Source organism: Vitis riparia, chromosome 19 (assembly GCF_004353265.1).
Source record: "Vitis riparia cultivar Riparia Gloire de Montpellier isolate 1030 chromosome 19, EGFV_Vit.rip_1.0, whole genome shotgun sequence".
Taxonomy (NCBI): Eukaryota; Viridiplantae; Streptophyta; class Magnoliopsida; order Vitales; family Vitaceae; genus Vitis; species Vitis riparia.
The window spans coordinates 2,173,497-2,197,578 of NC_048449.1; the positions used below are offsets into that span (position 1 = coordinate 2,173,497).

At 31.4% G+C, this 24,082-nt stretch overlaps 2 protein-coding genes and 2 non-coding genes across 6 annotated transcripts; 1 reads left to right on the plus strand and 3 right to left on the minus strand.

The window, feature by feature from the left end:
• The first annotated feature begins 12,008 nt into the window (after positions 1-12,008).
• On the plus strand, positions 12,009-13,821 carry LOC117908968 (transcription factor TCP4-like). Its single transcript, XM_034822832.1, has 2 exons — positions 12,009-13,263; positions 13,342-13,821. The coding sequence occupies exon 1, from the start codon at positions 12,032-12,034 to the stop codon at positions 13,226-13,228; it is 1,197 nt and encodes a 398-aa protein (XP_034678723.1). The 5' UTR covers positions 12,009-12,031; the 3' UTR covers positions 13,229-13,263; positions 13,342-13,821.
• A 1,293-nt stretch (positions 13,822-15,114) lies between these two features.
• On the minus strand, positions 15,115-18,150 carry LOC117908969 (protein IQ-DOMAIN 1-like). Of its 3 annotated transcripts, none has more exons than XM_034822835.1 (7): positions 18,063-18,150; positions 17,674-17,755; positions 17,152-17,228; positions 16,897-17,064; positions 16,485-16,712; positions 15,916-16,029; positions 15,115-15,822 (listed from the first exon to the last, which is right to left on the minus strand). In XM_034822835.1, the coding sequence occupies exons 3-7, from the start codon at positions 17,224-17,226 to the stop codon at positions 15,478-15,480; spliced, it is 930 nt and encodes a 309-aa protein (XP_034678726.1). In that variant the 5' UTR covers positions 17,227-17,228; positions 17,674-17,755; positions 18,063-18,150; the 3' UTR covers positions 15,115-15,477. The 3 variants fall into 3 exon arrangements, with proteins under 3 accessions (XP_034678726.1, XP_034678724.1, XP_034678727.1); XM_034822833.1 differs by having other exon boundaries at positions 17,152-17,261; XM_034822836.1 differs by lacking the exon at positions 18,063-18,150 and having other exon boundaries at positions 17,736-17,748.
• A 3,808-nt stretch (positions 18,151-21,958) lies between these two features.
• On the minus strand, positions 21,959-22,032 carry TRNAI-UAU. Its single transcript has one exon. It is a non-coding gene; the product is annotated as a tRNA-Ile (tRNA).
• Positions 22,033-22,289: 257 nt separating this feature from the next.
• On the minus strand, positions 22,290-22,363 carry TRNAI-UAU. The gene has a single exon. It is a non-coding gene; the product is annotated as a tRNA-Ile (tRNA).
• Between the last annotated feature and the right edge of the window lie 1,719 nt (positions 22,364-24,082).

A 24,082-nucleotide genomic window follows, 5' to 3' on the forward strand; every position in this document is an offset into this window, starting at 1 on the left:
CCGTATTAAGTTACCCTCAAATAAACAAACCCAATTGATAAAAAATTAAATTAAATTAAAGAGAAAAAAAACACACACACACGCAAGAAAAAAACATTGGACATTGGAACAATACCCTCAAATAATACAACTGTGGCACCCTATGTCTGCAACCTACTCTCTCTCTCTCTCTCTCTCTCTCTCTCTCTCTCCCTCTCTCTTTCTCTTCTTTTTCTCTCTGGCATTGGAAAAGGACCAGACGGATGGCAGAGTCAAACAAAACTCCTCCCTTTTGTTCAGAACCCACATAGGATAACAAAAGAGAGAGGCATATATATATATATATATATATATAATATGAAATCTACTCATGGGTATACATATGCTGCATGCCCAAAGGGCCACGCCCTAATTCTTCTATAGGGCACCCTCCATTTTGCATTCCATATTCCATATTCTAAGTCTCTTCCCCATTCAGGTGGGTGTCCAATTTAAGGAAGCATGCCACCACTTTTCACTTTGATTTTGATAATGTTATTCTTATCTTATGTGTTCTAATGAGGATTAATTATTCCAAAGATTTTCCCTTTTTTCTTTCCTTTTCGTGGGTTGTTTTCTTCTCATTGGGAAGGGTGATAATGATGAAGTTTTGTTTATGTTTGTGGGGATTTAAGTGGTGGGAGGGTGTTAGATTCCTGTGATAACTCATAACTTTAAAGACTGAATCAATAATGTTGTGTTGGGGCAGGATTGAATGATTAAGACCCATGTTGTGGGGTTGGACATAAATTATTTGGGAAAAAAGAGATACAAGATGATTAGGGTCTCTTTGCTACCAAAAAGCAGACAACAAGCAATTAGTCCTTTTTAGGAAAGCATTGATTGAATCTCAATAATGAATTTTAGGTTTTATTGAAGCCATTAGCCTTTTTTAGGAAAGCATCCTTGAATCCCAATTATGAATTTTAGGTTTTATTGAGTTTTGAGAGCAAAAATGATGTATTTAAAACAAAAACTTTATAAAATAATTTTCAAATTAGTGCATCTTATTCAAGTGAGTGTCCACGGTTAGTAACCATGATTTTAAATTTTTTTGTTGTAATTGATTATTTAAGTTTAAAATTATATAGTTTTTTGTTTAAATTTTTTTTCAAAACCATAGTTATTAATCAGGATTTTGTGACTAAAAAAATTCTCAAGTCACATGGATGTCCATATGGTTAAGAAGCATTAGTTTAAAATTATTTTACTAGGAAGTTTAGTTTGTGGATTTTTTTTTTAAAATATGTTATTTTTGCTCAAAAAATCGATTTTATTTGGATGTGGGATAGTTTGGGAGAAAAAGAAAAGGAGGGGTAAAAATAGAAAATAAAAAATAAGTTTAAAAGTTAATAATTTTTTATTCTATATTTTTTGTTTTTTTATGATTCTATCATATTTTATTTCAATTCATATTTTTTTATTGTATTCCAAATAAGAAAATTTAGATTTTGTTGGGTATATTTTTTAGTTTTTTGCTTTTCAAATTAAAGGTCTTTATATAAAAAATGGAAATTTTTACATAAAAAATATAAAATTATCTTATATTCTTGAAAATTACTCTAGAAATTTTAAAATTTAAGATAATAAAATATTTTTAATACTTTAAAAAAAATTAAGGTCTTTACAAACTCTTCTCATTTTAAAGTAAGTCTTTTAAAAATTGTATATTTTATATAAAAATTACTATTATTTTTTATTTTAAAAAAATATCAAAAAGAAAACACCATATGATCATACTTTGTCATATTTTTACTCTATTGTTAGATACCATGCATTGATTGGATTAAAAAAAGAAAAACTTTAATTTTCTTTTAAAGAAATATTATTTCTTAATTTTGAAAAAGGGAAATTCAAGAAAGCTTGTGGGCAGGCACAACCATCCCAATCAAGTCCACAAGTGAGTTGCCTCTAGCCTTTCAATTGAAAGCTAGATGATACCCAAAGCTGTCCATTGGTTGTTCCTCAACTAGCAAAAAAAAAAAATTCAGCACAATTTTCAGATGATGAGATGCACATATTGCTTTCCTAGTAGGGCTGCAGGCCCTCTCCAATGGAACCCATGCTGGGACACTTGGAGACACCAGGACCAAAATCAAAGGGGTGTCCCCCAAAAAGCTATAAAGTGAAAGTGGTAGTGCCCTTATTCCAAATATGTGTGTGTATATATATTATATATATATATAATGAAGAAACACTTGAACCAATTTTGTGGGGTACAAATCCACAATGGACCCTTAAAAGTGGAACTATGTATGGTCTAATCACCCCAATTTCTTGTACTATTGACCCAATTGATGGGATCTATATTGATTTTTAGTTGTAAAGGCAAAGGTTACTTCACCTGAATTCTTCCAACCAACCTCCTTTCTGTCTCATGTAACTTTCACCAAAACCCTTTAACGGAGATGATGTTGAGAAGTTATATAAATTACATTCAGGGGAGAGAGAGAGAGAGAGAGAGAGAGAGAGGGAGAGAGAGATTTATGATGTTGAGAAGTTATATAAATTACATGAGAGAGAGAGAGAGAGAGAGAGAGAGAGAGAGAGAGAGAGAGATTTATGCTGTGCCCCTTTAATGGAGAAGATGTTGAGAAGTTATATAAATCACATTCGGGAGAGAGAGATTTATGCTATGCTGAAAGCCAAAAGAAAAATAATTAAACCCAACAAAGAACTTGTTTTTTTTTTTAATGGAAAATTAGACCCTTTATAACTATTTTTGAAAATAGTTTTTTATTTTTTAAAACAAAAAATAGAAAAATACATTTGACAATTAAAAAATTATTTTTTATTTTTTATTATTAGAAACAAAAATATGATGTTTTAAAAGGTTATTTTTAATTACTTTAAATTATTTATACTTATTTCTTAAGAATTATTTAAAAAATTAATTATATAAATATGAAGAATAATTAAAAATAAATTATTAAATATAAAAATTATTTTTTAAATATATTTAAAAATATTTAAAGTTGTAAACATATTTTTATTTAACAAAACATTAGATAATAATTTTTAAAAATTATTTTTAAAACCATTACCAAATAGTTTCGTAGTTTACCAAGACTATGATTGGAAAATGAAAACATTCTACAAATAAAAATATGTATTTACTTATTTAATTTCAAATTTTTTTAATGTACACTAATATTTAATTTATTTTCATTCCACCCCCTCCTCCCCCTTCCCAATTTGCCGGCTCTTTCTCTTCCTTCCTCTCATAAGTAGAAAATTCAAACCCAAATATAATATTTCATTTGAAACTCACAAAAAAAATCCAATAATTGACAAGAATATAATTGTGTCTCTATCCCCTTACCCAAGCACCATTTTATTAATTGCCATTTTAGTAATGATTAATACTTAAAAGTCAATTTTAATAATTTCTACTCATTCTAAACTACCTTAAATTGTTTGATGATTATGTAAGTGTGACATAAATTGCTTACGAAATACATAAGTTTGTTGATTTTATTTTTCAATCATGTTAATATTATAAAGTAGATATTAATTTTTTATTTCTTAAAAAAGTTTTAAAAATGAATTATATATATAATTACTTTTATTAAAATAATTGCCTTGGTGCATAATACAAAGTATCACCTAAAAAAATTATAATATTGTTATTATTATATTATTTTTATATCGTAAACCAAGAAGTGTGACTGACACATGGTTTGTATCCCATGAAAAGTTGCACCACAAATAAAAAATCCATATAAAAAAAATAATAGAAAAAATCCAATCATAAAAAGTTAAAAAGTTGCAAGAGATGGTGACTTTTTTAGCATAATTGCAATTGTATATCATAACATATGTATTTTTTTTATTATAAAATTAATAATATATATAAAGCAAGGGATCAAATCATACAATATATAAATATAACATATAAAATATAAAATATAGGAAAATAATTGTACGGATGAATGTATATAAAATAATCATATCTAACATAATAGAAACAAGTAAATAAATAATGTTGAGTGGGATAAGACAATCAAAATCTTCTCTTGTTTCTTTCATTGGTCTCGTATCTTATGGTTTCCCAATATTTAATAAATCAAAAGCTTCTATCACATTGGGTGCCATTTCCCACATAGCTCCAATCACTATAAGGGTTGAATGATTTTTTATTTTTTATTTTTTATTTTTGTATCTATATTATTAATTTTTTGTATTCGGAGAATAAGACGTGATTTTGTAAATTAGACCATGTTTCATGAGTGTTAGACTTGAAAACCTAGTCTTATAGAAAAGGTTATCTTTGGATTATATTTCTTCTTTCTTTATTTTTAACTTTTAAAAATAAAAATAATTATAAAAAAATATAAAATAGAAATTTACCTTATACTTTTAAGGTGAAGTAATTTTGAAACAATAATTTGGTGGATGATTCTTCAAATAATCATTTTTTCACTATAATTGTGATATCTTATATCGGATACGAGAGAAAATTTATGACATTATATAAGTATAGACACCTTTCAACCATGTAGATGTGTTTTAAAACAATGAAAACCCCTTTATGCCTAAAGAGAATAATATATACACAATTGGGTATAAATTTTTACAAAATGGTATAAAAACCTATTCTTATCCTTAGTGTGGGGGTTTGTTTGATTTCATAAGGGATGTTTGTCTATTTAATATTGTTATCCCACGGGACACAACGAGGATATTGTAGGTGTTTGTGATGTCCCACATTGTATAAAGGATAAAGTTTCTGACCCCCATAGAGGTGTTTGTCTATTTAATTTTATAACCTTGTAGGATACAATGAAGACATTGTGTTTATATGAGAAGTGTTTGAGATATCACACATTGGATAGAAGAAAAAGTTTTTGACCCCCATAGCAGATGTTTGTCTATTTGACCTTATAATCTATTGAGATACAACGAGGATGTTGTGTCTATATGAGAGGTGTTTGTGATATCCCACATCGGATGTAGGAAAAACTTTATAACGCTATATAAGTATGAACTTCTCTTAACCATGTAAATGTATTTTAAACTTATGAGAGTCTCTTTGAACCCAGATTAAACAATATTTACACAATTTGATAATGCTTTTAAAATCATTTTTAACATAAATAATGTTTTTGGAGAAAAATTCAATGTTTGGTAAACTTTATAAAAGTAAAAAAATTAAATAAATAAATAATAAAATAAAATCTCTTATAATACTTCTTGAAAAAGCACTTAATCTATGATTCTTCTAAAAATGTTTTATAGAAAATACTTTGAATAAAAACATTATTAAAAACACTTAAACTTTTAGTATTATTTATAAGTAATTCTTGTAAAAATATTTTTAATCTTTATTATTTTTATTGAGAATCGGTAATGTGTTTAGATAAAAATAAAAAAATCTTTAATTTTATAAAAAAAAATATTTTCGAACTTTCTAAAATCATTTCCAAATATACAATAATTATATTTGAAATTAACTTGTTTCAATTATTATTTTTTCACATAGTAATACAACTATAATTCCTGATAAATATATATTTTTTTAAATTGCGTTGATTTATGAAATTTAAATAATTAGAAAGTCTACAAAGATTTAAAATTATAAAAATATTTTATAAAAAATTATAAAATGGAGGTGTCATAGCTTCCACATCAATTGCAGTCAAGGACTCGAGAAAATAAATAAAAAAATGTGGGGCACAGTGGGCAAGAGGCCGAGGGCATTTTGGTAATCTACGAGGTGAAGAAGCCCAAGTGGACATTGAGTCGCTTTCCCAACAATAACTAATCATACTGGTGGGGCAGAGGAGGGTTATGAAAAGGGGCATGTGGATAGGAGATATTTACAAAAATGGCGTAACAAAGACATGAGTGACAGGTGTCAACCACTTACCTGTCTGAGTTGCCTTCACCTTAGAACATGTCCCACATCAAATTATTTAAATAATTATAAAATATATATAATTAAGATATAAAAATATTTTTTAAAAAAATATTATTAATAATATGACTAAAATACAAAACTCGGATACATAATTCTTTAGTTAATCTTTTTATTTTTATTTTTTATTTTTTTACTTTATTTTATGAGTTTGGAAGTGTTTTTATTTAAAATGTTTTTAATGAAAGTGTTTTTTTAGGAAATATTTATAAGAGAATCATTTATCGAATGTTTTTCCAAAAACTACTATAAGTGATTTTTAAAACATTATAAATGAATTTTTAAATTTTCAAAAATATTTTTTAAATTTTATCAAACACTTAAAACTGGTTTAATTATAATTTTAAAAAACAACACTTGAAATTTTTTGTGTTTTAAGTGTTAAAAATATTATAAATATTTTTTAAAATCAATGTTAAATACACTTTTAATGATTTTTTAAAATATATTTCCTAAAATCATTACCTAATGGATTCAAAATCCCAAACTTTCTCTAAATCCTATTAAACCTCCCCAAATTCATTTTAGTAAGGGTAAAACAGATCTTCAAAAATATTTATCACATAACCATCGGAAAACATTTTAAAAAATTTAATTATTTTCCCCATCAATATTATTTCAAAATTCATTTTAATTATAAAAATAATCTAAGATTATAGTTAATTCTATTGTATTGTTTTGAATACAACATGCTTGCTTATTTTTAGAAGCCTAAGCCTAAGCTTACCTATTAAGGGTAAGGATTTTTTTTTTTCTCTTTTTTTTTTTAAAAAGAAAAAAGAAAAAGAAAAAGAATCCAAGCTTGGATTTTATATTTTCTCAAAAAAAAAAAAAAAAAAAAATCACTCATAGTGGAGGAGTACTTTTCATATCTGCATTTTTTTTTTTTTTTCAAAACCTATATGTGGTCCTTAGACTAAAATTTTCTTTTCTTCATACACACGAAAAGTCTCTTTGAATTTGGAGTAATAAGAAGGAAATTTTTATTTTTTATTCTTATATTATCATTTAATAATTTTATTTAATTCAAATTCCTTTTTGGTTTCATTTTTAACACCTTATCATTTAACAACTTTTTAATATATTTAGTTAATTCAAATTTGTACTTTTTCTTTTTTGGAAATTATCTTTTAACAAACTAAATGGGAAAATTGAAGTTGAATATCACCATGTATCCAAGATTAAAAATGAAAAAAAAAAAAAACTCTCAACTTTGTGAGATATTGAGACTCAAATTATCACAAGAGCATTGTTTTAAATCATATATGTAAAAAAAAAAAAAAATTTAAATAAATATTTCACCTTGAGAGTTTCACATAATGAGCCCTTTAAAATCATATATATATTAAAATGTATGATCAATATTTCAAAATAATGTTCATTTCCTAATTCTATATTTTAATTAGTTTTTGATGTGTAACAAGTTAATTAAATTTTTAATACAATTATTTTTGTTAATGAAGGGGGAGAAATTATAAGCATATATTAAATAAGGGTGATAATTTGTGTTGGTGGATCGTGTTCATGTCATACCAAAGCCTTGAAATTCTATTACGTAACTCAGTCAAAACCCGACATAAACGTTAATCGTGTCAAAAACATACATTCAAATGTTACTAATTATTAAACATGTAAAACGCCTTGTAACCCATTTAACCTATTTAATAATCAAGTCTTCTTATTTAATCATTAATTTTTATATATGTTTATATTATTAATGTCTGGACCAAAATATTTATGATTCAATTTACCTATTCATTTGAAAACAAATATAAAATAAGTTAATTATGGGTTAATTAGTTTAAGATATAGTTACATTAATAGTGAGATTACTAAATAAGTTAATTTAAGCCAAATTCATATTATACAAACGGACCAAAAAATTATCAATTTATTAAACAAGTTATACAAGTCGATACAAATTTGACTCAAATTCATTTATTTTTAACCTTAACCCATGAAGAATGTGTTGAGTTCGTGTCATATTAACGAATTATATCAAACTTTGTCACCCCTAATATTAAGTGTCTTTTGGAATTGAAAAGCTTCAAGAAAAGACAAGAGGGAAAGAAAGTAAAGACTTAAATTTAATAAATTTTTGTTACATGCTTTTCCAAAACCATATATTCCATCATTTCTTTTCTACATAAAGGATGAAAAATTTGAAAATACATAAATTTTTAATAATTTTTATTATGTTTTATTATTTTCATAACTTCTAAAAATAAATAAATAAATAAATAAGTTGAATTTATTTGGGTTTTTTATTTTATTTTTAATTTCATCTTATTTTCTATCATTTAGATAGAATCTAAGATTTCATTTAAATTTAATATTTTCCATCACCTTTTCATTTCTTCTATTTTATTTTTCTCCTACTTTCCTTGATTTTGAATTAGGGTCCTTGAATCATTAGGGTAAAAGTAAAAGCTCTCAACTCATAGGCTTTGTCCCAACAAATGGATTAATTCATGATTAAGAAGCTCAACTTGACCCAAAAAAAAAAAAAAAAAAATCATACTATTTTGCATATCTTGAAAATTTTGAGAATTAAGGATTTAGAAAATGGAAAATAAAAATAGAGGAAAAAAAAATGTGAAAAGAACACATTCATTGATTTTCATATTTTTCCTCTCCACAAAAATGGAAGTTTTAGTTGGCAAATTTTTTTTTTTTGAATCATTGAAAAAAAAGGCATGACATTTTCTAAGAAGTGTGATGAATGGGATGACTAAATGAGCTAACTTGATAAAGGTTTTGAATTAAATCATTAAAGTCAAAAGAAAATTTTCTCATCATGTACTTTCTCTTACTTTCTCACAAGAGAAAGTGTGATGAATGGATAACTAAAGGAGCTCAACTTGATAAAAGTTTTGAATTAAATCATTAAGGTCAAAAGAAAATTCTAAAGTTTATAATAAGATATTAAAGATATCTCATTTTCTTTTCCTCGGTGTTAATGTTAATTCTAACTTATTTATGAGTTGATTAGTTTTATAAATTATATATTTAAACAACTTATAATTTAAAAAGAAATTTGATATTGAATGCCTGAAAATATTATTTTCTAATGAAATTTTATTTTAAGATACGTAAAAAGCTATTTCATATTATATGAAACTTTTGTAACGATAATATTGTCTTTTGAAAATTGTAGGTTTAGTTTGACCTTAACTTCTTGATAAAGTACAAAGACTATATAGTAAATAGAAGACAAAAACTTATATATTTTTGAATAATTTTTTTTAAAAACAAAAACTTTTAATTTAAGAAATAGCTTAATATGACAAACATAACAATATTCATTTTTAAAATATTTTTTTTAATACTTAAAGTTATTTCAAGAATAATTAAATTATTTCTTATTAAATTAAATTTTTATTGCATCAAGATTGATCCTTAAAATTATGACATACAAAGGTGATAAAAATAAAAATAAAAAATCATGTAAACCCAACCCTTATAATTTTTTTAATAATATTTAGCATTATAAATAATCATAAATCCAAATTTAAGTTGTGAATTTATGTCATGGATTTAAATTCATAAATTTATATAACTCATTTGGGTAAATTTAGAGTTATTTCCTCAAAAAGACCCTTTTAATTTGGTTTTTATTTTTATTTTTAACTTTTTTATATTTTTTTGTGATTAATAAAAAAAATATATATATAATGTAAACCTAAAAGCATGCTCTCTTAATGGGTATTGCTTTGGATCTCAATTTAAATTTTAATTGTCAAATAAAACTAATTATGAAAATACTGTTTTTCTTAATATTTTTTTCTTTTAGTTATGTTTACTTTCTAGAAAATTTGAGGAAATGAAAATAAAAAGAAAAAAAATAAAAATTAAATTTAAAATCATTAAATTATTTTTAAATACTTCTTTAAACTCATTTAATTTATTTTCTTTTATTATGTAAAAATTAAATAATTTTAAAATATATAAAGTTTTAATTATATTTATTTATTTTTTTCATATTTTCTAAATCAAATTAAATACGGAAAAAACTATTTTTTAATATTTTTTTTCTTTTTTTAATACTTTCCTAAAACCAAATTTTAAAACCAAACATAACCCTAATGTTTAAAGGTAACCTTAATTATCAAATCAAAAGTCGAAGTAAACATAGACTCATAATTAAAGCCAAAATTTAAAACTATCCCAAGGAGAAGGGACTTGGAATTCGATCTAACCCACTTAAAAAAATCTTCAATGAATGCCAATAATCATAAATTGGAAATCAATACTAAAAGGGGCTGTTTGGGGACAGAGAAACCTAGAAATATGATAGGAATTCTTACATTAATATCACATGTCTCTGATAAAGATTTTATCACCAAAAAGTGGCAACAAAATAAAGTAGAATGGATGTTTAAGGATTGGATTAGCCATTATAGAATTTACTGAGCTTTTACAAACATGTGGGACACAAACCATTTATTACAAAATACAGGGGCCACCCATGAAGAGATTGCCATGACCAAGGACACCAAATAAAAAAAAAATAATAATAATTAAAAAAAGGGGGAAAAAAAAAAGAAAAGAAAAGAAGACAGGGCATTGAGATGCTATGTACAGTAATCAAAGAAGGCAGAAAAAGGTGGGTTGGGAGATGGAAAATTGAGGGAAAGATGATGTTGTTTCTTTTAAGTGAAGCAATAAAGAGAGAGAGAGAGAGAGAGAGAGGGGAGAGAAAGAGAAAACCCAGAAAAAGGCTGTAAGAGGTCGCTTTCAAAAGTGGTGGTAGTGGCATTTGGGAGGGGGGAGGGGATCTAATAATATATATCAAAAAAGCATCCATCCAGAGGAAAATCCACTAAATCCCATATTACCTAACAGTTGTAACTGTGATGTAAAAACCTGAAAATAACTGAATGGGAAGTGAGGAAAGTTGACAACTTTGGGAGAGTGAGGATGGTGATGAGAATGAATGGGAAGAGAGCTTTGGTGAGTTGGTGGTGGTTTGTGGAGTAGTGTGTTGGGACAGTAGGAGAAAGGGCGTAAGGCCCTGGCAGAGGAGATGAGGAGGAGGGGGAGGGGAGGCAGTGAGTGATGATATCAGTACAAAGATCTTTAATCTCCTTTCTGACCAAACACTGCCACCTTCACCAGTGGCATCATCAAGGAGTCCAAATAGGGGGGGTGAAAGTGCAAGAAACCTCTTCCCTATAGCCCCCACCCTCCCTATATTTACTGTTCCACCACCACCCCACACCCCTCTCTTGCTTTCTCCATTCCAGAAAAATTTTCTTTACCAAAACCCCCTTTTCGGATTTGGGTTTTCTAGCTGGTTTTGGCTGTGGCTTGGGTAAGCGTGGAGGGAGGAGGTGGGGTTTATCTAAAGTACCCATTTTTTTTTCTTTAGTACACAAAAATCATATATCCTAGATAGAGGGCAAAGCATCAAAGACTGTGCAGAGAGAAAGAGGCAGCAAAAGAGATGGGTTAGGTTTGGAGCAGAGCCTGGGGTTTTAGGCATCTGGGTCTGGTCTGGTTTTGGGGAGTCTTTTGGGTGATGGAATTGAGAAGGTTGAATGGCAAGGCCTTTTGTGATAGGGAGCAGGAGAAGCAGTATCAGGTTTCAGAGCTGTGGCAGCTACAAAAGGAGCAGAACACCACCACCCCCACCACCACCACCACCACTGAGAAGAAGAGGAGCAGCAGCAGTTATAGGAAGCAGAGCAAGAGTGACGAAGAAGCAACAACCAGAAGCCTGTAGGAAAAAGTGCAGTCCCTCAAAAGCTGGAAGGAGACAAGCACAAGGGTCTGAGTCTGGATCCTCAGAGGACCAACCCCCACCACCACCATCATCTTCAGAACCTCAATTCAAGACTTGTTCTAGAGCACCAGCAACCGGAAGAAGAAGACTCAGACACCCACCACCACCCCCACCCCCACCATCAGCCGCAGCAGCAGCAACAGCAACAGCCACCACCTTCCTCCTTCATCCATGGCCATCATCTCCATCATCAATATCCTCAAACCCAACATTTGTATCCAATTGTAGACACAAACCCACCACCACAAGCCCCAAAGAAGCGGACCCATTTGCCGTCGTCATCGTCATTGGCGCAAAACGTCAAACATGTCATGGGAGAGACTCACCAGCAACAACAGGCAGCGTCGTCGTCGAGAATGGGGATGAGGAGCGTGGTCGGCGGCGAGATTGTGGAGGTTCAAGGCGGCCACATTGTCCGCTCCACCGGCAGAAAAGACCGCCACAGCAAGGTGTGCACCGCCAAAGGCCCCAGAGACCGCCGCGTTCGCCTCTCCGCCCACACTGCCATCCAATTCTACGACGTCCAGGACCGCCTCGGCTACGACCGCCCCAGCAAGGCCGTCGATTGGCTCATCAAGAAGGCCAAAGCCGCCATCGACGAGCTCGCTCAACTCCCAGCTTGGCATCCCACTGCCGTCACCGTCACCGCGGCCGCCGCTGCTGCTACCACCGCAACCACCACCCACCACCAGGAAGACGAAGAAAATCCCAACCAGGTCGCCATTGATGGCGACGATGATCGTGTGCAAATGCATCACGGCAACAATCCGGACCCCAACCCCAATCCTAACCCTAACCAAAACCCTAGTTTTCTTCCGCCATCGTTAGACTCTGATACCATTGCGGACACAATCAAGAGCTTTTTTCCCATGGGTGCTTCTGGGGAATCCTCGTCTTCGTCCGTACAGTTTCAGAGCTACCCGCCCGATTTGCTCTCGAGAACCAGTAGTCAGAATCAAGATCTTCGCCTTTCGCTTCAGAGCTTCCAAGACCCTATGCTTCTTCATCATCACCACAGCCAGAGCCAGTCTCATCATCAACAACAAGCCCTTTTTTCGCCGTTAGGCTTCGACGCCCCCTCCGCCGCTTGGTCCGAGCACCACGCAGCGGAGATGGGGCGGTTTCAGAGAATGGTGGCTTGGAACGCCGGCGCCGAGAGCAGTGGCGGTGGAGGATTCGTGTTCAACTCCCCGCCGACACCGACACCAGCTCCGCCGCCGCTTCAGCCATTGTTTGGCCAAAGCCAGATGTATTCTCAGAGGGGACCCCTTCAGTCCAGCAACACGCCTTCGATTCGCGCTTGGATAGACCCGCCAATTGCCGCCACCATCGACCACCACCACCACCACCATCAAACAACTCCCATTCAACCATCCATGATTTCCGGCATTGGTTTCGTCCCTGGCGGGTTTTCCGGATTTCGGATTCCAGCACGAATTCAGGGCGAGGAGGAGCACGATGGCATCTCCGACAAGCCGTCCTCTGCTTCCTCCGATTCTCGCCATTGAGTGAAGCACTAAAACCCCGAAATCTTCTCTAACAGGTAAAAAATTCAACACCCATTTCTCCAATTCATTCACTGTTTCCACATTCTCAGTTTTCACTTGCATTCATTCTGCAGGGCTAATCCATCATCCACAAAGGGAGGCCAAAGAACTAGCTGTTGTGTGTGGTCTTTTGAGCAAATTCAAAGCAATCTGAAGAGGGATTTCGGTGACTTCTATCCAATGGCCTAATCCGCGGGAAGAAGAAATCTGAGTTGGGATTTCAGGTTTTTCGATCCCCGGTTTGCTTAGCTTCTATCAGTTGATTTATGTTCTTAGATTTGCTTTCCTGTTTTGAGCGGGCTTTCAGAGCTCAACTTTGTTGAAATCTTTGTTGGATTGTTATGTGTTTGGGTTTTGCTAGACTTGTATGCTATTGCTGTTTGCTTTTTCCTCATTTCTAGAGTTGGTTAAAAACAGAACTTTGTTTTTCCTTGTCAAAGTTTTTCGTATTTTCCCCAATCAGAACAGTCTGAAGGCTTTGAATATGATACCAATTCGAGGAAATTTGCTCAAAACAAGGAAACCCCAGCTCAACAGGAGTGGGATAATTGAAATACATTGTCATTGTTTTTTCATTTGAGTTGGGTGTTGCTGTCTCAGTTCCAAATGAGAGAAACATAGGGCCTTCTCCTCTGTTTAGAAAATGGTCACTTTCCTGTGATTGTTTTGTTGCTTTACTGCCTTCCATATGGAACATTTTGTGTCTCAATAACTTCATCAAACCCGCAAAAAGAATTGAAATCATAGCTGATCTTTTACATCTCTATCACTGTTAGGATGTTTGGGAACATGGCAGGAGAAGTCATTTTCCATGAGTAGTGTAGTAGTTGGGAAGAGATAGAGTATTAGCTGATTTTCCAATCTGGTCTCCTCCTCCCAAGCTGGAAAAGGAGGGAATTTAAATTCCCTACTTTAGTGCCGAATCTTGTTTTTGTAGCATCATGTGCTCCTTACCATCTGTTTTAGCCTCCTGAAAACGAAACTGGTTGAACTTGAATGAGATTGCTGCAGAATAAATCTAGGGACCCCCATTTTCCCATATAGCATAATACCATCATGAAGCTTGAAACTTCGGCTACACGCTGTGGTCGAATCTTTATTTTCTTATTTACCCTTTTGGGTTAACGGCAGCTCTCTTCGAAAGTTGTGATGCCTTTAGGATTAGGTGGTAGATATTTGTACCCAGCTCTTGAGCATTTACTCGAGCATTGAGATCAGGTTGTGGAGGAATCTTGGTGAGCATATGCAATCGAGGAGTACGGTGGGTGACTTTAGCAGGTAGACCAAGTGGGGCTAAGTGGAGTTCAACTGTAGGAGGAACCATGAAAGGTGAATGGGGTGAACACAACAAGCTCAATTATAGAAGAATACACAGATGGATACCACCAAAATATAGTACTTGGCCATCAGTATATGGTCCCTACCCTATAAATCTCAGTGCCTAATAAAAATCTGAGTCTAGCTGGAACGTATTTAAAAGGAAAAATAGAAAATAAAAAAAAAGGAACCTTTGGCTTCTATTGGGAATGCGACTTTTGCTTATGCTTTCTGGTTTAAGAGTATCGTTCAACAGGAGAAACAGGTTATTTAAATTTGTAGCAGATTTTGGGACTGTAACATTCACATAGACGAAAAATTTAACAAATGTCAGGAACCTGAAGGCCCTGATATTTAGTTGCCCACTGTATTCCTTGTTTTTTCCAATGAAAGCGATATATAATCGCAACTCACAAGTACTTGGCAGGGGTACCAGCACGCATGAGCTAGAGAATACGTGCATTTCTAGAGTTTTAAACAGTTTTTTGTGGAAAAAAATAGAGTTTATTAGGAGAAAGATAGATGTACTGTTAAATAATAAGAGGGAAGCTAATCTTTCTTTGCATATAGATATATACAATTAAACCCCCTTTAGCCCCCTTGTTTAAGGTACACCATAAAAGAACTCATGATCACATGTGATTTAGAACATCCTTTTGTCTCGAGTTATAGATTATAACCAATAGCTCCAAAAGATAAGGAATTGTACAAGCGTTCTTGTGTAGATATAATTACAATGCAAAAATTTTATGATGGTATCAGTCTCAGATGAGGCCTGTTCTTTTATTCTATGTGCTGCATAGCAAACCATGTTCCTTCACACCAACCAAAAAGGGAAAACATGAGAAACTGAGATGAAAAAGAGCTGGCTTTAAATTCACACCGCCGAATCCCTAAGCGATAATTTGTTCATGTTTGGTGTTTGCATCTTCAGCTTCAGACCGAGAAGAGCTGACTGCAGTGGTCACTGCTTCTTGGGCAGCTGGCTTTGTAGTTCCCTTCCCATTAGACAAAGCAGGCCTGACTGGAACTGGAGTTTTCATTGTCTGTGGGTTTGTAATTTTTCCTACCTTGATCACATGCTTGGTTTGAGCTTTCTTTGGAAGAGTTGATTGAGCATGAACCCGAGTCTCCCATGGTCGAGCAGCTATCCAGCGCTCCATCCAGCTCCAACCCCAGTTTTCTTTGCCGAGATCATAATAAGTGTGGCCCAGATATTGACTGTTGTTGGCCCTCCACTGCAAATTGCATTAATTCAGATAGTATTTATGGAGTAAAGCCCACAAGGCTTGCAGGTAGAGACAGAAAATGAATTCTTGTAATTTACCCACCTGATGAGAGAAGGCATATGCCATGGCTCTCTCACGCTTAACTGCTGCTTCTTCCCTCTGCTGTATCCTCGAAAGGATTTCCTCCATGGTTTCAGAGCCACCACACCATTCCACCTGTTGGGCAAGTGAATCATTGTCAAGGAACATGCCAATCTTCTAGTACCGTTTTTTTACTTCTAATAGCAAAAGATGTCATAAAACTTTACTAAAATGAAGAGAAGAAAAGAAACATGAAAAAGCAACAACCACTTGAAAAACACTAGTGAAGCGGCCCTTATTGGTAAACAGTTTATTAGTTTCAGGAAGCTTTGAAGGTCCTTGAGCTACCAACAACGATAAATCATTTAGGGTTCACTTTGTTGAAAGGGAAAGAGAGGTTTACACTGTCTTAAATTTCATACTCAAAATTGATGAGAGGATTCTTAACTACAAATCATGAGAGTATGAAACTACAAAAGCTTCTTTAAAATGAGACCATCATCAAAACCAAGACCACCAGAAAGCCACCGAGAATGAAACCATTGGATGTATAACCGTATGTAGTTGGACACAGTGATGGTTGTCAATACCTCTAGCTCATGCAGCTTTGCCTCAAGTTTCAACTGATTCTCAAGTTTCTTCTGCCTAACCCGACCTTCTTGAGCCATACAATGCCGCCTGGCACTAATCTGAGCCTGTATTCTGCTCCATGCATGTATGTAGCTCAATGTGGTTGAAGCCTGCTTCCTAACAATATCGCCTTGTGTCATCACCTGAAATCTCACTGTCCCTCTCAAACGGTGCAGGTTTTTTCTTGCCTGCAAACAACATGAAAACGAATCACAAACACGAAATTCACTAGCTAATTTTGATGTTCTACTCTTGTGATACAACTGAATCCAATCCACAGTAATATTTAAATGTTGGAAGTATTAAAGATCTGGGTGTGATAAACTTAGGCAGAATATCAATCTTCAGACCAGAAACAGAAAGCAAACATACCTTATATGCCCGGTATGCTGTTTGAATTTGAATTGCAGCTCTCTCCTCAACTGGAATCTTATGAACACCGGCACTTTTACCCAAAGCGCCATTGGCAAGACTGCTCGACTCCTTATCAGTATGGTGCTTCCCCTTGGAGTTGCTTGATTTTTCGGTGGTTGAGTGCACCTATGTCACAGAAGTTATGGGGTTATCTAGTGTTAAAGAGGGAATTTATGTCACAAAAGTATTGGAAATGTTACGAAGAAGACTAACCTTTGCTGGTTTAGATCTATCTTCCTTCACTTTCCTTAGGCTAATTATCATCTTAAACCAGCCTCCCGCACCCATTCCTATCAATCAGGATGCTGAAATTTTTACAAACCCTTGTGTAGATCAAGCAAAAAATCATCAAATCATCAGGAGAAGTTTCAGGTTAACCAAATGTTTGATACTATATAAAATTTACCAATTTGACCCAAAAACTTAAGCTGCAAGGTAATAGGTCAGTGATATGCACTAAGTTAAGACCCAAGACCTTAAGAAAGATCATTTGACCCCATGTTAGTCTTCAAGCATGGTTCTTGGCACCCATAAAACAAATCAAACTATAGCTTGAAGAGCCAGAAAACCTAATCATCATTGTTGCTTAGAACTACTAGTCTTGAATCTAGTTACTCTCTTATGTTCTCTCTCAGAAGCTCATGTTTGTTGGCTATTATCTAATAGTTTAAGCTTTTGGATCAAATTGATAGTTTAACATTCAAAATGTAACTCATTAGACATATAGTAGGAAACCTGCAGCAGCACGAGAAAGCTATAAACAATGTCCAAAATAAGGGATGATAGTGTGACAAAACCTCTATAGATGTATAATCACCTGAAAAAAAAAATCATCAAAAAATTAACAAAATAGTTGAAGGCTTCAACAATAATTAAAAACAAACCCACCCATATATTCCATGTTAGAAAAGGAATGAGTATTGCTGAGAACTCAGCTTTCAGACAAAATTTTGGATCTGCAGAGAAAAATGAATAAACATTGCAGTACCCAATTCATTTTTACCTCAAAATCACAAGTTCTCCCCCCCTCCATAAACACATTTTTATACAACACCATTATCATAAAGAGATTAAAAGCAATAGATAAATCAAGAAACTGGGAAAGAAAATTTGCAGACACATACCAGGGAAGAAGAAAGGTATGGGGTTGGGAAGAAAGGTGGGTGGGTAGTAATAGGAGGAGTAGGAGAAGTAGAAAAGAAGAAAGTTGAGAGAGAAGAGTGCTTTCGACATGGCCCATCGCCAGCTTCAACCCATTGGAAGCTGGTGTTTGATCTTTTGGAAGTTCAACTGTCAACAACACTAAGGGCTAGGTTGGAAATCTGCTGGTGCTTGGACCACCAAACAGTGGTAGTCTCACCCTCAAATACTTAGAAGTTAGAATGAAGCAGCCAAAAAAAAAAAAAAGTTTATTAGATTGTTTTTTTGTGAAATATTTGATTAGTCATCTTTAAATAGAAGATTTTATGGTGCGATGTGGTTTAGGACACCATGGGGTAACACGAGACTTAAAAGATATGTTTGGTTAGTTGAATATAACATGACATAGAATAAGAAATGAGATAATTTATCATGTTATTTATTGTATGTTCAATCAAATATAAATTAAGATAAATGGTGGAATATATCAATTTTTTATTTTTATATTACTTATTTTGTAAAATAAAAATTTTATTATAAAATTAAATATATGGTTAAATAAGAAAAACAAAAAAAAATATTTATAAAATATATTGTAAAACAATATTAATATATGTATTATATATATAATTATTTTTATATATTGAATAACATAGTATAAAATTTTTATTTATAAAGTTCAAATATTTTAATTATGAATATTTTTAAACATAAAAGAAATTTCATATATTTTTTTTTAAATAGAAAATATTAGAATACAATATAATTTTTATTTTAAGCAATGAAAAATAATATATTTTTCATTTGATTTTTTTACTCATTTTACAAGCTAAATATAAATATTACATATCCTATTAAATATGTTATCTTAAGATATCGTTTCTATTAAATTTAATATCCAAAGATGCGATATTCCATTATAAATCATATCCTAAAATATGCATTTCTTATTCAATGATATACAATATCCTAAAATAGACATATCCTATCATATTTTATTTCATCAACCAAATGTAGTATAATGAAATTATAAAAATGAATGCAAGTTGACATATGACTAATACATCAATAATTATTGTGGAATATATGATTTCAATAAATGCTGTGCTAACTACTAAGAACAATGAATTCTTAAACCTAAAGATTGAAGATAATTCAAAAATAGTGATAAGTTATTGTAATAAAAAGAGTAGCACTCTTACCTCTATTATGTCAGCAATGAAGGATGTTTAGAAGTTAGTTCAAGATTTAAATATTTATAATTGTTATCATATTTTATAAGGAAGCAAATAGAATAACATATGCTTAGTTGAGGAAGGTATTTGTAAATTTATTATTTAGAGATCAAATTTTCCTAGAGATATCGCAAAGTTTTGATTTGAAAATTATTATGACTCATCTTTCGATATAATTTGTAGATACTTTGATTCATCATCTCTTTCCATGTAAAAAACAAAACTTGGGGACCATTAGAGGGTGATCATCGTAAAAATATTTTTAATCTATAAAACATTTATGTTTGTTAGTATATTACATTAAAAAAAATTGATTTTTTTCAAGAAATATCTATCAAATGCTAATCCAAAAATCATTTCAAATGATTTTTAGATTATTAAAGATACTTTTTGAGAATTTTGTCAAGTACCTCATGTAAGAAATCCATTTTCAAACATTAGAAAATAGGTGGGGCCACAATACAAAAATTTATTTATTTTTTGTAGGTACTAAAAAGACATGTGATGTTATTTATATATTTTTTAAGTCTCATTATTTGTATTTTTGTCCTATTCTTTTGTATCTTGATCTTGAGTTATTTGTAATTTTGTTGAACAATTTAGATCTCACCATAAATATTGAACAATCTTGATTTTGACTTTGATAGATACCTCTATGGTAACTTAGTGTTTTTCAAAAACATGTAGAATCTTTATACCATTTTTTAATAGATTTTTAGAGTTTGTTTGGAAGTGATTTTGGTTAAAACATTTTTGTTAATATTGTTTTTATGAGAAGCATTTAAAAAAAAAAAATTGCTTAGAGTTTGTATAATTTTTTTTTTAAACAAACGTTTTCTTAATATTTTTGACAATATATTATCTAACAAAAATGTAATTTTTCATATTTTTAAACATGTGTCAAATACTTAATTTTTATAATAAGTAATTTTAGAATGTATTTGATACTGATTCTAAAAAATGTTTTTAAAAAATTCTTATATTTAAAATTTTTAATATTTTAAGTATTAGAAAAATTAGAAACACTCTCTAGAACAACTATTAAATGTATTCTTAATCTCTTTGGTATTAATCAAATTGGAAAGAAAAAATAGGTTAATATTGCAAAGGTTAAAGCATAGGATGTTTTTTGTTTTTTGTTTCTAAAATGAGAGCCCCAATTTGTATTCATTTTTAGGTGACAAAATTTTATTGAGAGAGTTGATAGGATGATTGGTTGAGACCACCCATCTCTGGTGTTGCCACCTACATGTGAAAATTTTTGGGTTCATAATGACAGGAGAACATACAATTTTACAACATTATAAAATGGGCTTTGAGTCCTGTACATGGGATGTGATGGTGTAACTATAAATGGCCCAATCTCACTATAAGTGGAGCAGGGTAGCCCTCTCCCCTTCTCACTGTTCTCAGACACCTAGCTCTTGAATTGATTTTCCCAACTCAAAACATTTCTATCTCAGATTTTGAGCCGTTAAGGGAGAGAGGAGATAGGGCTCACAACTTGTGGAGAAGACAACCCCTCTAGCTTTCATTTTCTGTTTTATTGAAAAACGAAGAAAACGAAGTTGAAGCTCACCTAGAGTACCAAAATCCAAGGTCTAAAGACTTTGGTTTTGTTTGGATTTCTTGTTTTCAGGTTAAAAAAAAAAACCCTAAATTTCTAAGTTTTATATGCTCGAATTCCTCTTTCTTGTTCTTGCCTGAAATCTCTATGTAATTGGTTATTTTCAAAGCCAAACCGATTTGATTTAGTGGCTTCACATGCATGAAAACAATGAATGATTTTATGATTTTTATCTCCCTTTTATCAACTTAGTAATTGTAAAAAAAAATTCTTTGCTTAAACCCTAGTTTGAAATCTATAATCATTTTTTCTGATAATTTTTATTTTCATATTTATTTTCAAATTTTTCATTTCACATAGATTTCATTTATGTGTTATTTAAAATGTAACAACTCCATAATCCATAATCATTTTTTTTTTCATTTTTTCTCTATGTTCTGTTTGATTTATGAGAAAGTGTGGGAAAAGACATACATGAGTTGGGACAGGGATGGAAAATAATTATATATTTTGGGACAGGAATGGGATAGGGGAAGCCCGTCCCAAACCCGCCTCTTTGTTATCCTTGATTCCTTTGGTAGTAATTTATAGGAAAGATGAATCAATTTGGTCCTAACGGGGCTCAAACCTGTGACCATCGACTCATAAGACCAATTCTCTAACCAATTGAGTAATGAGACCAAATGAAAATTTTGAGCAAAGAAACAACAAAATAAAAAAGCAAAATGAAAATTTCAAAAGAAAATACAAATAAAAAATGAAAATATTGAACCAAAAAATAAAATGAAAATTTTGAGCAAAAAAAACATAATCCATTTAGTAGTGAGTAAGAAAATGTTAAACAAAGTTATAATAATGATTAAAAATCCATTTAGGAGTGATTTCTAGGAAGGATGAATTAGTTTGGTTTTGGCAGGCTCAAACCCGCAACCTTTAAGCTAAAACGCAAAATGAAAATTTTAAAAGACAATACAAACAAAAAATGAAAATGTTAAATTGAAATGCAAAAAAAATTACAAAATTATAATAATGACTAATGATCCATTAAATAGTGATTTATGGCGAGGATGAATCAATTTGGTCTCGGCGGGGCTTGAACCCGCGACCTTCGGCTCATAAGACCAACGCTCTAACCAACTGAGCTACGAGACCATATGAAAATTTTAAGCAACAAAATAAAAGAATCAAAAAGCAAAATGAAAATTTTGAAAAAAAAATATAAACAAAAAATGAAAATGCTAAACAAAGGGCAAGATCAAAGCAAACCAATCTAATTTCCATAGTTATTTGTAAAAATTTCAAAGCAGCCCAGCCACCCAACCTAATTATTATTTATGAAAAAAATTTCTAAAACCGGGCAACATCAAAGCAACCCAACCACAGGACAAAATTATAGCGATGCTTGAATCTGGTCCCGGCGGGGCTCGAACCCGCGACCTTCGGCTCATAAGACCAACGCTCTAACCAACTGAGCTACGGGACCAGATGACTCACATGCCATCTATTTTATTTACTAAAACAGTTTCAAGATTCCAATGAGAGAACATGTCACCCTTGTTGCAGTCAATTGACTCAATTCCATATGCCAGAAATCAAACCTAGGAAGTACACTAAAAATAAATTTTCATTGCAAGTGATGCAGTTCTAAAATTGTACCACATAGGAAAAAAGAAAATTAGGATTTATAATTAAGGACCTAGCTATTATGATAAAGGAGAATTTTATAAATTTAAGATTATGATATTTATATTATAATATGACACATATTATATGTTATAAATATTTTTAATATTTATCTTAAAAGGACATTATCTAAAATTTCGCATATCTTCAAATTATCATACAATCCAAACATGAAATACGAAAGAAAGTAAATTTATAATTTTGAATCCCATTATTATTAGAAAACAAAATAATAGATATCTGTCTTTTATTACTCCATTATGTGAATCAAACAAGGCCTTAATGGATTAGGTTCTTGTTTAAGATAATTTCTTTCTTTTTATCTGTAACCAAATGTTAAATCCTACATCACTTTGGTATAGTTTAACAAAAAATTCTTAAGTATCAAAGGAGTACCATACTTGAGTTTTATACAACAAAACACTTTTTTTTTTTTTTTTTTTTTTTTTTTTTTTATGTCATAATCACATTTTTTTTTATAATGAGATTGGATGAGGGCATTCTGTATGATATTGAAAAATGAATTCTTCGAATATCAAAGACTGACCCTAATTAAAAAAAAAATGCAATCTTCACATTCCAAAAGTTTCATTGAAAATGAAATAATTTCTTATACAAGTCAAAAATAAATTCCATAAAAAAATAATATTTTCCTTATTTTGGCGTCGTACTATTTTTTAATTCATAATTTTTAAATAAAATTATCCAAATAAATGCAAAAACACTTGTTCATTTAACAATTTAAAATACAATATAAATATTTATAGTAGAGGTAAAGAGCAAATCTAGATCACACCTACAAAGAAGCTAAGAAAAAGAAAAGAAATCACATGGGGTTGAGCCTAATTTTCCTCCTATGGCACTTCATTGATTGAGTTTGCTTAGCATGCAACTTTCAGAAGGCTTAAAACTAGAAGTAGCACATCCCCACCACTTTGTGAGTATTGGGTAGCTTTCCTACAAGATATGGGCATCAAGTATTGAGATATCATACTAAAGAGGGAAACATCCACTTTTTGCCATTAATGTGGAATTTTGTTTGTTTTTGGCGTGGAATTAAGGTGGGGTTTGTCTATATATTGATGCTGAAATGTTCAATTATGTGAGACAGTGACACGAGGGGCTGTTTGGCTGAAAATATACCATGCTCCTTTTTAATTTTTTCATTATGCTTTACTTTGTAAGATCAATTTAGTGTTGTCACAATTGGTTCATTTTGACCAACTCAAGAGATGAGTAGGACAAGAAAAAAAAAGGGGGACAGAAGCTTTTGGGTTGGGGGATTTCTTAAAAAACAGTTTTTTGAAACAGCTTTCCTAACAGTAAATGATACAAAGGTTTTTAAAAGTATTTTTCATAATTTGAATTATTGTTTGACACACTTTAAAAAAATAATTGATAAAAAATGACATGCTTTCGAAACAAATTTTCAAAAATTGTTTTTTTTTATCATAAGTAGGGTTAACAATTTATGTTGGTGGATTGTGTTCATGTTAAGTTAAAGTTTAGGCATTCTATT